This window comes from Euprymna scolopes, chromosome 20 (assembly GCF_053919585.1).
Source record: "Euprymna scolopes isolate OS-2025 chromosome 20, ASM5391958v1, whole genome shotgun sequence".
Classification (NCBI taxonomy): Eukaryota; Metazoa; Mollusca; class Cephalopoda; order Sepiida; family Sepiolidae; genus Euprymna; species Euprymna scolopes.
The window spans coordinates 46788038-46802119 of NC_136501.1; the positions used below are offsets into that span (position 1 = coordinate 46788038).

The window sequence follows — 14082 nt, forward strand, 5'->3', positions numbered from 1 at the left end:
AAATCTCTAAATATTTAACCATTGTTATTTTCCTGATTACCGTAAAAACACATGTTACCTGTGCAGATATTTTTGCAAACGTAAAAGTACACTCGTGGGGATGATGTATAGATTTTAGTCTTACTGGTAGTCTAATATAAACAAATATTTATTATTTTCTTATTAGCGTTACAATAACTTTGGAGTATAATGGGGTAGATATTTATTTGCTGTCCACCGCAGCAAAATGTGGTACAAGGCCGGAAGGTGGAGAACAGGCGAGCTCCCCTAAAGAAGGGGCACTCTCGCCTCAACAAAAATTGCCTGGGCACCCCGTCGGCATTCCCCGGTAGGGGCACCTCAGGCGGCAAGCAATAAACTTACCCCACCGGAAAGCCCGAATTAATTCACATTCTGCTACCAACCAATCAGAAACCAGAATTGCTCCATAAATATTAAATCTTTGTGTAGCAATTTTGCATATGTTTTCTCCGTCTCAACATGGGAAGAATCTTTTGCTCTGTGGTTTCCAACTCGAGAACTGTCTACTGCAAACCAGTCACCTTTCAGGACTTGTGTAGAACAACGAATTATCGGAAACTGTTCTGAAACTAAACATGGCTTACAATTATAGAATTAGGACCAGATATGGAAGATTTTTTAAAACAAAATCAAAGAAAAAAGACAATTTTTGTTCTCGGAAAATAAGCACAATTTTTTCCGATTCCGATATTGATTCCGATACGTTCTGATTTTTCCAATTCCTGATTCCGATTAAGCATCCCATATATATATATATATATATATATATATATATATATATATATATATATATATATATATATGCATGCATATATATATATATACATACATATATATATATATATACATATACATATATATATATATATACATATATATACATATATATATATGCATGCATATATATATATACACACATATATATATATACACACATATATATATATACACACATATATATATACATATATATATATACACACATATATATATATACACACATATATATATACATATATATATATGTATGCATATATACATATATATGCATATATATATGTGCATATATATATGCATATATATATGTGCATATATATATATGTGCATATATATATGTGCATATATATATATGTGCATATATATATATATATGTGCATATATATATATATGTGCATATATATATATATATATGTGCATATATATATATATATGTGCATATATATATATATGCATATATATATATATGTGCATATATATATATATGTGCATATATATATATATATATGTGCATATATATATATGTGCATATATATATATGTGCATATATATATATATATATGTGCATATATATATATATATATATATATATATATATATATGTGCATATATATATATATATATATATATATATATATATATATATATATATGTGCATATATCATGCTGGTGTAGTAGTGTATATAAGTCAATATTTACCTCTCTCCCACCACGAGAGGGCATGACATTAGATCGGAAGATAAGAAAATAAGTCAGTGCTCCAAATAAAGGAGCACTTAGGCCCTGCAAAAATATGCCTGCGTAACCCCGTCGGCATTCCTCGGTGAGGGGACCTCAGGCAACAAGTGATAAACTTGTTCCTCCCGAAAGCCGGGAGGCAAGTCCTGGAAGGGTTGACCTGCTAGGACTACACAGAGCATTTTGTATCAGTCCGACAGCAAAAAAGCCACTGAAATGGCATAGTTTCTGTCGGACTGACTGTTAAGGTTGGAACCTCGACTAATGTGAACTGTGAAGTTCACAGATCATAAGTTCGTTTTCAGTATGAAAGTTAATTTGTGTCACAGTGTGCCTTTTGTACATATTAATTAAATTGAGAACTAACAAATCAACAGCAATACGACTGTATTATAATATATATATATATATATATATATATATATATATATATATATATATATATATATATATATATATATATATTAGCAAAAGTACCCATCGTTGACTGGGTTCAAAAACAGCCTACAGAAAATGGACTCTGATTTATGAAAGTATGATAGACTATGAAAAGAAAGGGTTGTAAAGAGATAGCTTCGAATTTGGGGGTATCACAACCAAAGCAAAATAGAATGAAAGTAAAAATAAAATAGATAAACCCCATAATTTATTATACCATACCTGTTCACACTCAAACACTTATCACAATATTCTGTGGATCTATATTAAAAAATCTTGTTAAACTTTGTGACATATTTCCATTCTATGGAGGTCAGGTGCGAATGAACACCCCATAATTTTATTATACCATATTTCTTCAAACTGAAACATAATTATCAAAGTATACTTACACAGATAGATGTGAAAAGTCTTTATTAAAGTTTGTGCCTATTTCCATTCTATGGAGGCCAGGCGCGAACGGAGACCCCACAATTTTATTACACCATCCCTATTTAAGTTAAAACATACTTATCAAAGTATTATTATGTACATCTATATCTAAATCACTTGTAAACTTTTTTAAAAAATTTTTTATTTCCATACTTTGTGGACCAGGCGCGAACACAGACCCCGCAATTTTAATGAACCACCGTTCTGCCAGATCAAGCATACCCATTCCTGTGTCTTGATACATCTTCTATCATTATATGTAATCAGTTTTTTTAAAATAGTCAACCATATAGGAGCTTATTCCTGACCACACACACACACACACACACACACACACACACACACACACACACACACACACAGAGCTTTATATTATAGATATAGACAAATTTGTAGTATTCCGAATTATACTGGGTTAATATAATTCAGTAATTTTTCATATACCAATAAATTTAAGCCAAAAAGGAGAGATGAATTAAAAAGTAAGCTACAAAATTATCATATTTCATAATTGAGCATTCATATACTGGTTTAAAAAAAACTAAGACTTCAAGAAATGGGATGATGGCAACAAAAAGCGTATTTCCTTGTTAGTTACAATTGTTTCTAGACAATTTCGACAAATTTAAACAATATGTCGTTTGAAAATTTTCACAAGAACAGCCTTTCTTCAGACTTATTAAATAAAAAACACTTTAACAATGAAACATCAAGAAAAAGAAACATTTCCTTTATGAGGAAAAGAAAACAACCGGGAACACTTTACTTCTGTCGCATCCTTTTTTTTATTTAATAAGTCTGGAGAAAGGCTGTTCTTGTGAAAATTTTCAAACGATATATTGTTTGAATTTGTCGAAATGGTCTTGAAACAATTGTAACTAACAATGAAATAGACTTTTTGTTGCTATCAACCCATTTCTTGAAGTCTTGGTTTTTGTTAAAACAGTATATATATATATGTTAATTTACTGGATGAATTTAAAGTATTCTTTTACAAAAAATATTTGAAGAACGGCAATGCATTTTACCTCTCGCGGATATGGATATTGTCCTGCTTTCATATCATATTTCATTTTGCAGGTCATAGATATGGGATCCCAAAGTTCAATCTCAGAGGATCCTTTGACAGTGATCCAGATTCCGTGCTCGGATGATTTCATACAACGGACCACATCATACGGGTTCTTTGAGAGCATAAAGCTGCACACGGAATCCAATGTTCTGCAAATTGAAAAACACATCGATTAACAACAGGCGAAAAGTAAATCAGGTAAAAGTTTTTGCCGGTTTGAAAAAGTATCATTTAAAACGATTGTAATTTATTTTATGCCTATTTAAACATATCATCATGATTTTTTTTTTCTTTCGGATTATTAACGCATCATTCATATTTGTCTGCAATATTCTAACTCATGTTGGTGCGAAAACGACTTTCTTAAATCAACAAGAAAGAAATCATCTTCCATCATGATAATGCTCGTCCTCACATATCACTATTGACCAATGATGTCCTAAGAGAACTTAGTTGGGAAATCTTTCTCCATCCTGCATATTCTCTTGATCTAGCTCCCTCAGATTATCACTTATTTCAAGAAGTACAAAACCATTTAGATAATACTAGGTTAAAATCATTAAAAGAGATCAAACATGAGCTAGATTTATATTTCACATTTAAATCTAAATAATTTTACAAATGAGACATTTTTTATAAGCTCGTTAACATATGACATCAATTACAAGGAGCAAAGGTCGTTATTGTTATGAATAAAGATTTACAAAAACACAGGGTTTCATTTTCAAGATGAAATATTTGATTGACAAAAACTTTTACACCGACCTGATATTTTTATGTGTGAAAATCACAGCGTAAAAACTGATAAAAAATAATATGAATAAGTTTGGGAAAAGGTGTAATAAATAATAAACTAGACGGGTTTGTATTACTGTACACATAGATTTGAAAAAGTTGTCAAAAAACAAATATAGAACAAATAAATGTTATCAAAGGCAAGATAAGTTACTTTTCTACCTAACTGGATATAATTCACGTGTTTTTATTCAGTGTAACATGTTTATTCAGCTCGAAAAACATGCAATGTTTACCGATGTATTGGAAAATTCAAAATGGCAGCCGACTGTCTCTCGGAGAGGGTACGTTTGGGAAAAGGTATTATAAATAATAAACTAGACAAAATACTGTTAGAAATTCGCTCAATATATGTTACCGTGACATAAGTTGACATGTATTCGGTTGTTTTCTAACAGTATTTTGTCTAGTTTATTATTTATAATACCTTTTCCCCAAACGTACCCTCTCCGAGAGAGAGTCGGCTGCCATTTTGAATTTTCCAATACATCGGTAAACATTGCATGTTTTTCGAGCTGAATAAACATGTTACACTGAATAAAAACACGTGAATTATATCCAGTTAGGTAGAAAAGTAACTTATCTTGCCTTTGATAACATTTATTTGTTCTATATTTGTTTTTTGACAACTTTTTCGAATCTATGTGTACAGTAATACAAACCCGAATAGTGAAGTGTTAATCCTGTTTTATCAGTTCTTATGTGCAATTGTTCATTCTTTTGCAGTTGAAGTCTTCCTGTATACACTGCTTTGCATTTTAACATGACGATTCGCCTTCTTTCTCTTAAGAGACGTCTAGCCGAATCACCAGACATGATGATCTGTCCCTCTCTTTAACCTTAGAAACGTGCAGATCTTGAGCCCAGCAGCAGCAACACAACCCTAAAGTGTAACCCCCTCTCTCCTCCACATAGCTAGGTTCTGTCAGAGCTGTGTCATTGAGAACTTGCTTCTAGGCACTGTTGGTCTGGAGTCCAGTAGTATCAAAGTCACAGTTCAGCTAAAAGTGATTCAAGTGGAATCCAAAGGTGTTGGCATCAGGATCCGGCAGCATCTTGTTATGTTTGCTAATATGTTTGTAGATTATCTACAACAATCAATAAGCTATTTTAATACAAAATAAGGATACGAATGTTGTATTGGTGCATGTGAAACCTCAAACTACATCCCGTACAGCAGCCTGCGCAACAATCCTTTCATCTCGATGATGTCGACTTCATCCAACAACTACTCTCCAGCGATTAAGCCTGTCAAGTTGCCTCTCTATCTCTTCAGAGATGTCCGACTGAACCATCTTTCTCTAATCTCAGATATCCAGACCTAGCAAGCTATCCTTTCACTGATCAGACCTCTTGGGCCATTTTATCTAACCTTAACAATGTCCATATTGTGGGACAGTCGCCCGAGTACTTCTCATCCATCTACCCTTTCTGCGACACTGTTAGCAGGAAAGGTAGGCGATGAAAGATTTGTTGTTCTATGGTTGTCTCTTCCTCAGCACGTGGCAAGCAAGGATAATTCAAGCACAAAACCGCAAATCTGGGGAGTGAGGATAACAATGTTGCTTCTGCTCATGCGCAATCCTCATTCATCCGAGCGTCCATGGTCAAACCTTCCTCAACTTTGTATGCAATCGCTGAGCTTTGCTGCTCTGGGTGTCAGGTGTAAAATCCCGAAATCTTGAAACTGAATAGCTACAGCCAACTAGGAGACTTCATGATAACTACACAATCCTGAGACACAAAATTTGTGGTCTCGATGCAGAAGTTTAATTTGTTCATCATTATCATCATTATCATCACCAACATTATATCAGTTGCTTGTTTCCTTACACTTTTCTTTTATAAGATCGATCCCCCATGATTAATTCATGCCACAAAATCGGAATAGGAAAAGAATCAGCTACAAGGACGATTCATAAAGAAGAAATGCATAAACATGTCCATAAAAAGGACAGTAAAACAGATGCCGAATAGAATCGCTACTGACAGGTTCATAAAACATTGCAATCAGAACAAACTAAATAAGGAAAATAGTAAATGTAGATACTCTGGACAACGAGATGAAAAAAATAAACCACATCATAAGTGAGTACAACAAACAAGCCCAAATGAAATACAAATACAGAAATGAGAGAATTGGAAAGTCAGTCCATGAGAACTATGCAAACGAATGCACTTTGGACATCCAGACAAATGGCACAAGTATGCACCGAAACCAACATTTACAAAATAAAGATACAAAATCCTCTGGAGCACAAAAAGATTACTCAATAAAGAAGACCAGACATTATAAAAGATAAGAAAAAAAAACCCCCAAAAAAACATCATGCTAAATCGTAGAATGGATGAGAGTTTTTAGGTTGTGAAGCAGTTGAAGTAGCAGGTTCAGTTCGCAGGAATCCCCCCCCCAAAAAAAAAAAACTGGAAGGAAATTGATAAAGATGAACTTAACAGAAAGTGGGGCAAATAAAAACCTGACCAGAGATAGATTAGTTCGGAAATCAATTTCTAAAAAGCACCCAACACATGCCAGTATGAGAACAGAAATTGGACCTTGGATTTACTTTCAGCATTCTTGTAACTCTTGCTTCCCTTCTTTTGTCCTTTAGTCCTTTCATTCCATGAGCAATATTTCTGACAAAGGGGGAAGAATTCTTGTTTTCTGAATCAGAATTTATCCATCTAACACTTATCGTTGGCTAGTTTTTGACCTAAAAGTAGCATTTTTTAGTCTGTACATCAAGAGGCTTCATGTCTTGTTTGGAGTAATTTCCATAAAATAAAAAGCATGTAAAATGGACGTTAAACGACGACGATGCTGCTGCTTTTGCTGCTGTTGATGATGATATCAATCTCAGACAAAAATCGTCAATGACTTGAATTTCCAACATTAGTCACAATGATGTACTAAAATACTGAAAAGCCATTTGAAAGATTTAATGTTTGATTGCAAGGAAAGATAAGTACGAGCCAATCTCGTCAATTGGTTTGGTTTGGTTGCTTCGTTTTATGGCATATCAACCGTTTTTGGGTTCAGTAATTTTGATAAAATTTTTTATGCATCTTTGTATCTTCAAATATGTATTCATGATGTTTGGGTTGGTTGTTTTACAGAGGAAAATTGTTGTTTTCGTTCTTTTTGCTCTTAACATGATTGAGTTTTTGCCAAAAAATAAAAAAGGAAAAAAAAAATCAATGTCATCAATGTTTGGTGCATTTTAAGTCAGGAAGCCAGTATCTTCAGACAGCCTGATCTAATAGCACTAGTATATCGGCAATTGTCTTTTTCTTAAACCGAAATAAAAACAAAATAAATAAACATATGATTAACAAATGAAACATTGATACATTCCATGACAACATGAAAGAAACTTTATATATTGTTACATATGCGATAAAAGGTGTGGTAAGGCAATTTCTAACATAGGGGTATGAACGGAAACTTAATGATAAAAGCAAATATCGTTTACCTTTGTAACATGTTGCCAAAAGGGGAGGGGGTATAAGAGAATGTACGGGAAAACAAAAACCCAAGTATTTTTCTCTTTATCGCATATGTGATACAGCAAAAAAATAAAACAAGTGGATAGAGATACAAGGACGAACACAATAAAAATGCGATGAAATAACGAGGTAGCAAACACTTTTCCAAATGATGCAAAAATAGATTTATTTAAGATAAAAAGAAAAGGAAGAGTTTAACGAAAGAAAAAGAACTGTATTTAAAGTTATGGAATCTGAAGTATGTCTACGTGTATTGAAATGAGCGAAAGTCTTTGGGAGGTGTAATCAAACTCTTTGCATTTACAAGTCTCTTTTGTTTTCCCTTTCTTTTTTTTGTTTCTTTTGCTGGTGTGTTTCACAACTCGTCAACAACGCAGTTAATCCAAGATATTTCCTTCGGTGGGGAAAAAGTTTGAAGAGCAAATTCACCTGTTCTCCTTTCTTGTCGTTCGCATTTTATACATCCACATCTCCTTCAAATGATGGGGGAAAGGTCATCATCTCTTTCGTGAGAAAGTAAATTAATCACATTCTCTCGCATGAATGGAGAAGAAGGTTGCGTCGTCCACATGTCGGGTATCTGTATCTCCTTTTCGCACGAGGAGAAGAAGTCGACCCCCTCCTCCCATGAGGAGGGACTTCTTAACAGGTTGGCGACCCAAACCGAAAAGAGCGATTTCCGCCAGTGTCCAGTTAGAAAGGGAAAACACTTCCGGTCCCCCCCTCTTCCTCTCTGCTTCACAATCCGGTCTAAAAATAGACTTGACAAAATCTCTAGCTGGTAAAGTCTCTGCAAGGTTTAAAGGGGAGGGTACATGAGCAGGCTTTCGCTCAGTTCAAAACAACTACTATATTAGTCTATCTTTTGGGAATCATGTTTTATTTTACTTCAGCGACAAAATATAAAAACAAAAAAATGATATATCTCATCAGTCTAAAATTAAATATTTAAATTTTGATTTAAATACATAATCCAATTTAAAGATTAGGTCACAATATATATATATATATATATATATATATATATATATAACACATACTGATTAATTAATCATAGCATACCTCACGAGTGCATGCTGTTATATTGCATATCTCTCTAGATTTACACATGCAAAACGTAAATAGCAGTACCAACAAAATAAAGAATTAGCAGGGGCAGCAATGGCGGCGCTGAAAACGAAGCCTGTCCGTCAACATAAACCAATCGAACATATTTAACACATATAAGGGCGTTCAAGACTGTTTGTGTGTGTGTGTGTGTGTGTTCACATTATCAGTGTAATTCACAATCTATCTTAGCAAGAAAAATACCAGAAAGGACTAATTGGCTTAAAAACAATCAAGTCTGAAGTGTGAATATCATAGTTCAGGGATCTCCCAGGACAAGTATTAGCATGAATAATTAATTCAATGGACATGCTGAGAGTATAATTTTTACTTGAATATATCCACAAATTCATCAGCATTAATCTGAAATGGACAAGTGAACATACTCCCAACACAAATAATTCCTTACCGTGAGTCAAGACGCAGATACTACTACAATCGGAAAAAAAAACTCCCTACTGCCCAAGGCTCTCATGTCTTAAACTACGTCTGTATGTAAAGTATAGATTCAACCCAGTACCGACAGCAGCGGCAGTAGCAGCAATATATGACCAAACCTCGAGGAGCACAGTCATCATCGTCAACTTCTCTGCAATAATCAGCAGCAGCACCATCGCCACCATCACCATCTTTTCAATAATCAATAGTAAAGCCACTGCTATCACCATCTTCTCAATCAAGCAGCAGCACCGACACCATCCTCAAACAATCAGCAGCAGCAGCCGCCATCACCATCTTCTCAACCAAACAGTAACCCTACCGCCATCATCGCCAGCAATCAACAATGCGATCAACAGCTCCAGGAACAAGGACTTCTATCTACATTAAATTGTCTACCTCTCTCGACTTGACAGACAGTGGCACATCCTGACAATTAACAGAGGACAATACCAACCTCACTAAACCATCTGAAATCAAAGTTTTAATCTAAACTTCTTTGTCTCTTCGTCTTGCTTCGATACGTTCATTTATTCACAATAACTCACACCAAGAGTTGAGGTTAGTGTTAGGACGATTAATCAGAATCCGAATTGGGAATTGGAAAAAATCAGAACTTTTAGGGATATCGAAATCGGAAAAAAAAAAGTCACTATTTTTTGGCGTCAAAAACGATTCCTTCAATTATCTTTCTTTATTTGATTTTGTTTAAAACAAAATCTTCCACTGCTGGTAGTAGTAATAATAAACCAATCAATATTTATTGATTTTAAACAACCAGCAAAACTAAAATCTATAGATCATCTCCCCACAATTGTATTTTTTACGTTTGAGAAAATGCATGCACATTTAACGTGTGTTTTTAAGGTAATCAGAAAAAATTAGAACTCTATAGTTAAATATTTAGAGATTTTTAAAGAATTGGTATCTGAATCGATAATTGTATTGGATTCAAGAATTTACTAATGTATCGGAATCGGAAAAAATATTGGAATCGTCCCATCGCTAGTTGAAATACAACAACTGGTATCACTGTAATAATACTGTGGATCACAGTTTGGACAAATTTGTCTAATTGGCTTAAAACCAACATTAACAACTTCTGAAATATGTTTTTACTTATAGCAAAGTTTTATCTTTTTTTTTTCAAATCCTTCTTTTGATTGGATTATTTAAATTGATAGAAGCAAAAATCGATGGCAAAAAATCAATAAAAGAGATTAATAAAAAATGGCAAACACTTTCAGTGACAATTTCTGCATAGAATTGTTCGATCACTGGTAAAGGATGGCTGAGAGATACAAAGCCATGATTGACTTAGCCAATTATGTGATCATAAAGCGATTTTCAAATATTATTATAAAGTCATTGATCGTTCATCTGTCGATAAGCTAAAACTCCAACATTTCAGATTCAATATGAATCCAACTTTTGGGAATCGATAGGATTATCTCAGAGAATAGTTCGAACTGTATGAGACAAAGATTGTATGATTTTCTTCCATATAACAGCATATATTTTATATAGTAGCAAAAGAATGCACTATGAAGTGGAACTAATTGCACACTATTCTACTTTTGACAATTTCTTATCAAATATAATAGAAAATAAATTTGTAGAGTTATGCAAATAGGTCCAAGAATAATAATGAGCATTTTTCATGTCAATTATCTTTCTACAGTTATATATATATATATATATATATATATATATATATATATATATATATATATATATATATATATGTAGAAGAGATTTAAAAGGCTATCAAAAAGTGAGGGATGGGGTATAGTCGGTGTGATTAAGAAAGGCGAAAACAAGTGACAATTTGCAAATGCATAAGTATATACATATATGTCTCTCTCTCTCTCTCTCTCTATATATATATATATATATATATATATATATATATATATATATATATTCAATGTATGAAGTATAAATGTCTTACTTGTGTAGTCTGTGACAATATCTATTATATATTTCGGGAAAAAAATTCCCCTTTTCATATGGTGAATGTAACGGATCTATTCAAATTCAAAGCATGCTGGGTGGAAGAATGAAAAAATGAATTAAATTTAATTCGTTTTTTCACTCTTCACTAATTGACAATATATGGCATAATCAAGTTGACAAACTGCTTCCCGTCAGATCACCGAAGTCAAGCAATGTTGAGCCTGGTCATTACTAAAATGGGTGACCAATTTGGGAAGTCCAGGCGCTGTATGTAGAAGGATGTCACCACTTCCCTGCAAGAATTGCAAAAACCTAATGTCATCATCTCCCCCAGACAAAGATATACAATCGACTTGGGACCGCTTGTGAATTTCATACTTCCATGAAACTTTCTCCTTTGGAGGAAGCCAGGTAGACCCGAATAGGGTTAGTGCTGACACACACACACTAGAATAATCCAGAATGCATCACGATTGATGTTGTCGAAAGCTTTAGTCATCAGGTTAACAAAAACTTGGTATGATACCTGTTGCTACTTGTATTTTTCCATTAATTGGCGAGCAGAGAAACTCATGTCAACTGCCCCACGACCATTTCTTAATCTAGATTGTTATTCAGGAATGATGCATATAGGCAAATATACATAAGCAGTTCATTTAATAAAATCTTTGCTAGCACAAGCAGTGTGATCCTGCTATAGTTGCCAGACTTTTGTCCTTTCCCTTTATACCCAATCATGAGCGACATTATCACCACGCCATACGGCAAGAATGATAATATGAAACACGCCGCTAGAAATGTAGTAGTAGTCAAGAAACCATCATGGCGTTTTATCAAGAATTGAGACACTGTCAATCAAGAATCCCCAAGGATGATTAAATTTTGTTACTTGGATGTGATAATAAAACCTAGGATGTTTTGGGGCGGTATGGACTTGGTAAAGCTAATGATAAATGGTAATCCTCTCCTCCAGTTTGGCACAGAGTTCGAACTAACAATGTGCAGCATCAACAAAAGCTTATTCATAAAGCAACATTGATCCAAACATAGTTAAATTCTGGACTATATCATCACATGGAGAAGTGATCTTCAGGATATATATAAGTGACCTTGTCTATCTGTCTGTGTGAGGAACTGTCTCTCTCAAACTCCTGCTAATTTTTGCTTTACAGACTTGAAACTTGATATATATTCAGATCTGTGGAACAAATTTGATTTGGTCTTTAGTCGGTAAAAATAGCTGCTAAGGGGTCAAAACTGAAAAAAAATGGAACTTTGCAGGCATAAGTCGACTTATAATGCTCTTCTACACATGCGCAAATATACATTTATGCATTATAGTTGGTAAAATTTTACCGTTTTCTTATCCATCCGATGATAGCTCAAACAGTAACAGCTAAGGCTGGAGTGCTAAATGTTTTGGCCCGGATCCTATTTGATGACACCCAAGTGATTTTTTTTTAACTTTTGAAATCATTACTAGATATTGGGTACAATATAATAATCGATAGAAAATTGACTCTATAATAATAAATACAAAATCTACATAAATTAAAATATCATATTTAAGCGTATTTTACGACCGGGTACGCCAGGTGGTCTTCTAGCAGGCCACCAGGTGTTGAAGGTTGAGGACATATGTTGCATGGAAAGAAATGATATGAGAATGATATGATGCATGTGAAATGGGTGTCTTAAAAATAGGCTTAGATTTATGAATGAATGAAATCTGGACGGTATAGGGAAACGTGTACAAGACATTGTGTTGATTTGATCACATTGAAAAAAAAAATTCTCAGTCATTCTTTCAATCAATTTTCACCCCAAACAAGGCACAGTGCCACTTTGAAGTAGGGAGCTACTATCAGGGACATAATTTGCAGGGGCATTATGAAGGGAGATGAGTAGCAAGATGTTTGTTCACATTACACTTGAACTTCTGCATATCAGTACAGTTGGGAAAGCAGAATCCCGGAAAAGAGTTCCAAAGACTTGCAGTTCTGGGGAAGAAACTATTGGAGTAAAAGGCTTTCTTACACCTAGGGATCTCTACTGTAAAGGAGTGGGACTTAGTTGCTTGTCGGGTTTGTCAGGGGTATTTACGTCGAGAAGGTACAAGTGCTTGTAGTTCGTCAGAGCATTCACCATTAAAGTATTTGTAGAACAGGCAGAGAGATGCAACATTTCGTCGATGGGACAGAGGCTGAAGCCTAGATGACAGTTCAGGACCTATCAGGTTGGCGACTTTCTTTTGAACCCTGTTCAGGATTGAGAGACTAGTAGTAGATGCAGCAGTCCAACTGTGACAACAGTACTCCATACATGGGCGAATGGTGGCCTTATAGAGGTACAGGATTCTTTCAGGCGTAAGTAATTTTCTAGCATAGTAGAGAGAGCCCACCTTCTTTGCAGCAGCCTTGGAAATGCTCTCAATGTATCTATTCCAGTTCATGTTCCGTGTAAACGTTAGGCTGAGGAGTTTAAAAGAAGTACCTTGAGGTAATGTGTTCTTGGCCATTGCTATTGGTGGAAGAGAAGGTTTCTTGTAGTTAATGCTTGGGTTTGATGTAGAAGAGTTGAGGTAGCAGTGTCAGTTGGCAGGTGAAGGCTAAAGAATACATGGAAGGAAGTGATAAGTTTGGATTTGAACGAAAAGGTGATAAACAAAGAGCTGGTCAGAGATAGAAATTGATTCCTCAACTAACCTAAAAACCGTCCAATACATGTGGCAGCATGTAAAATCGAAGTTAAAATAAATATTTATGGAGTACTGTTGTAATGTGGTTGTCGTTACATTTTAT

General features: G+C 34.3%; 1 protein-coding gene across 7 annotated transcripts in view; it reads right to left on the reverse strand.

Moving 5' to 3' along the window:
- The window catches only part of LOC145241414 (uncharacterized), a 607975-nt gene that overhangs the window by 12061 nt on the left and 581832 nt on the right, over positions 1-14082 (reverse strand). For all 7 annotated transcript variants that reach the window (XM_080104346.1, XM_080104342.1, XM_080104349.1 and 4 more), the window contains one exon: positions 3435-3627. In XM_080104346.1, coding sequence (XP_079960472.1) covers positions 3435-3627 — 193 coding nt within the window. The remainder of the gene's footprint in view (positions 1-3434; positions 3628-14082) is intronic.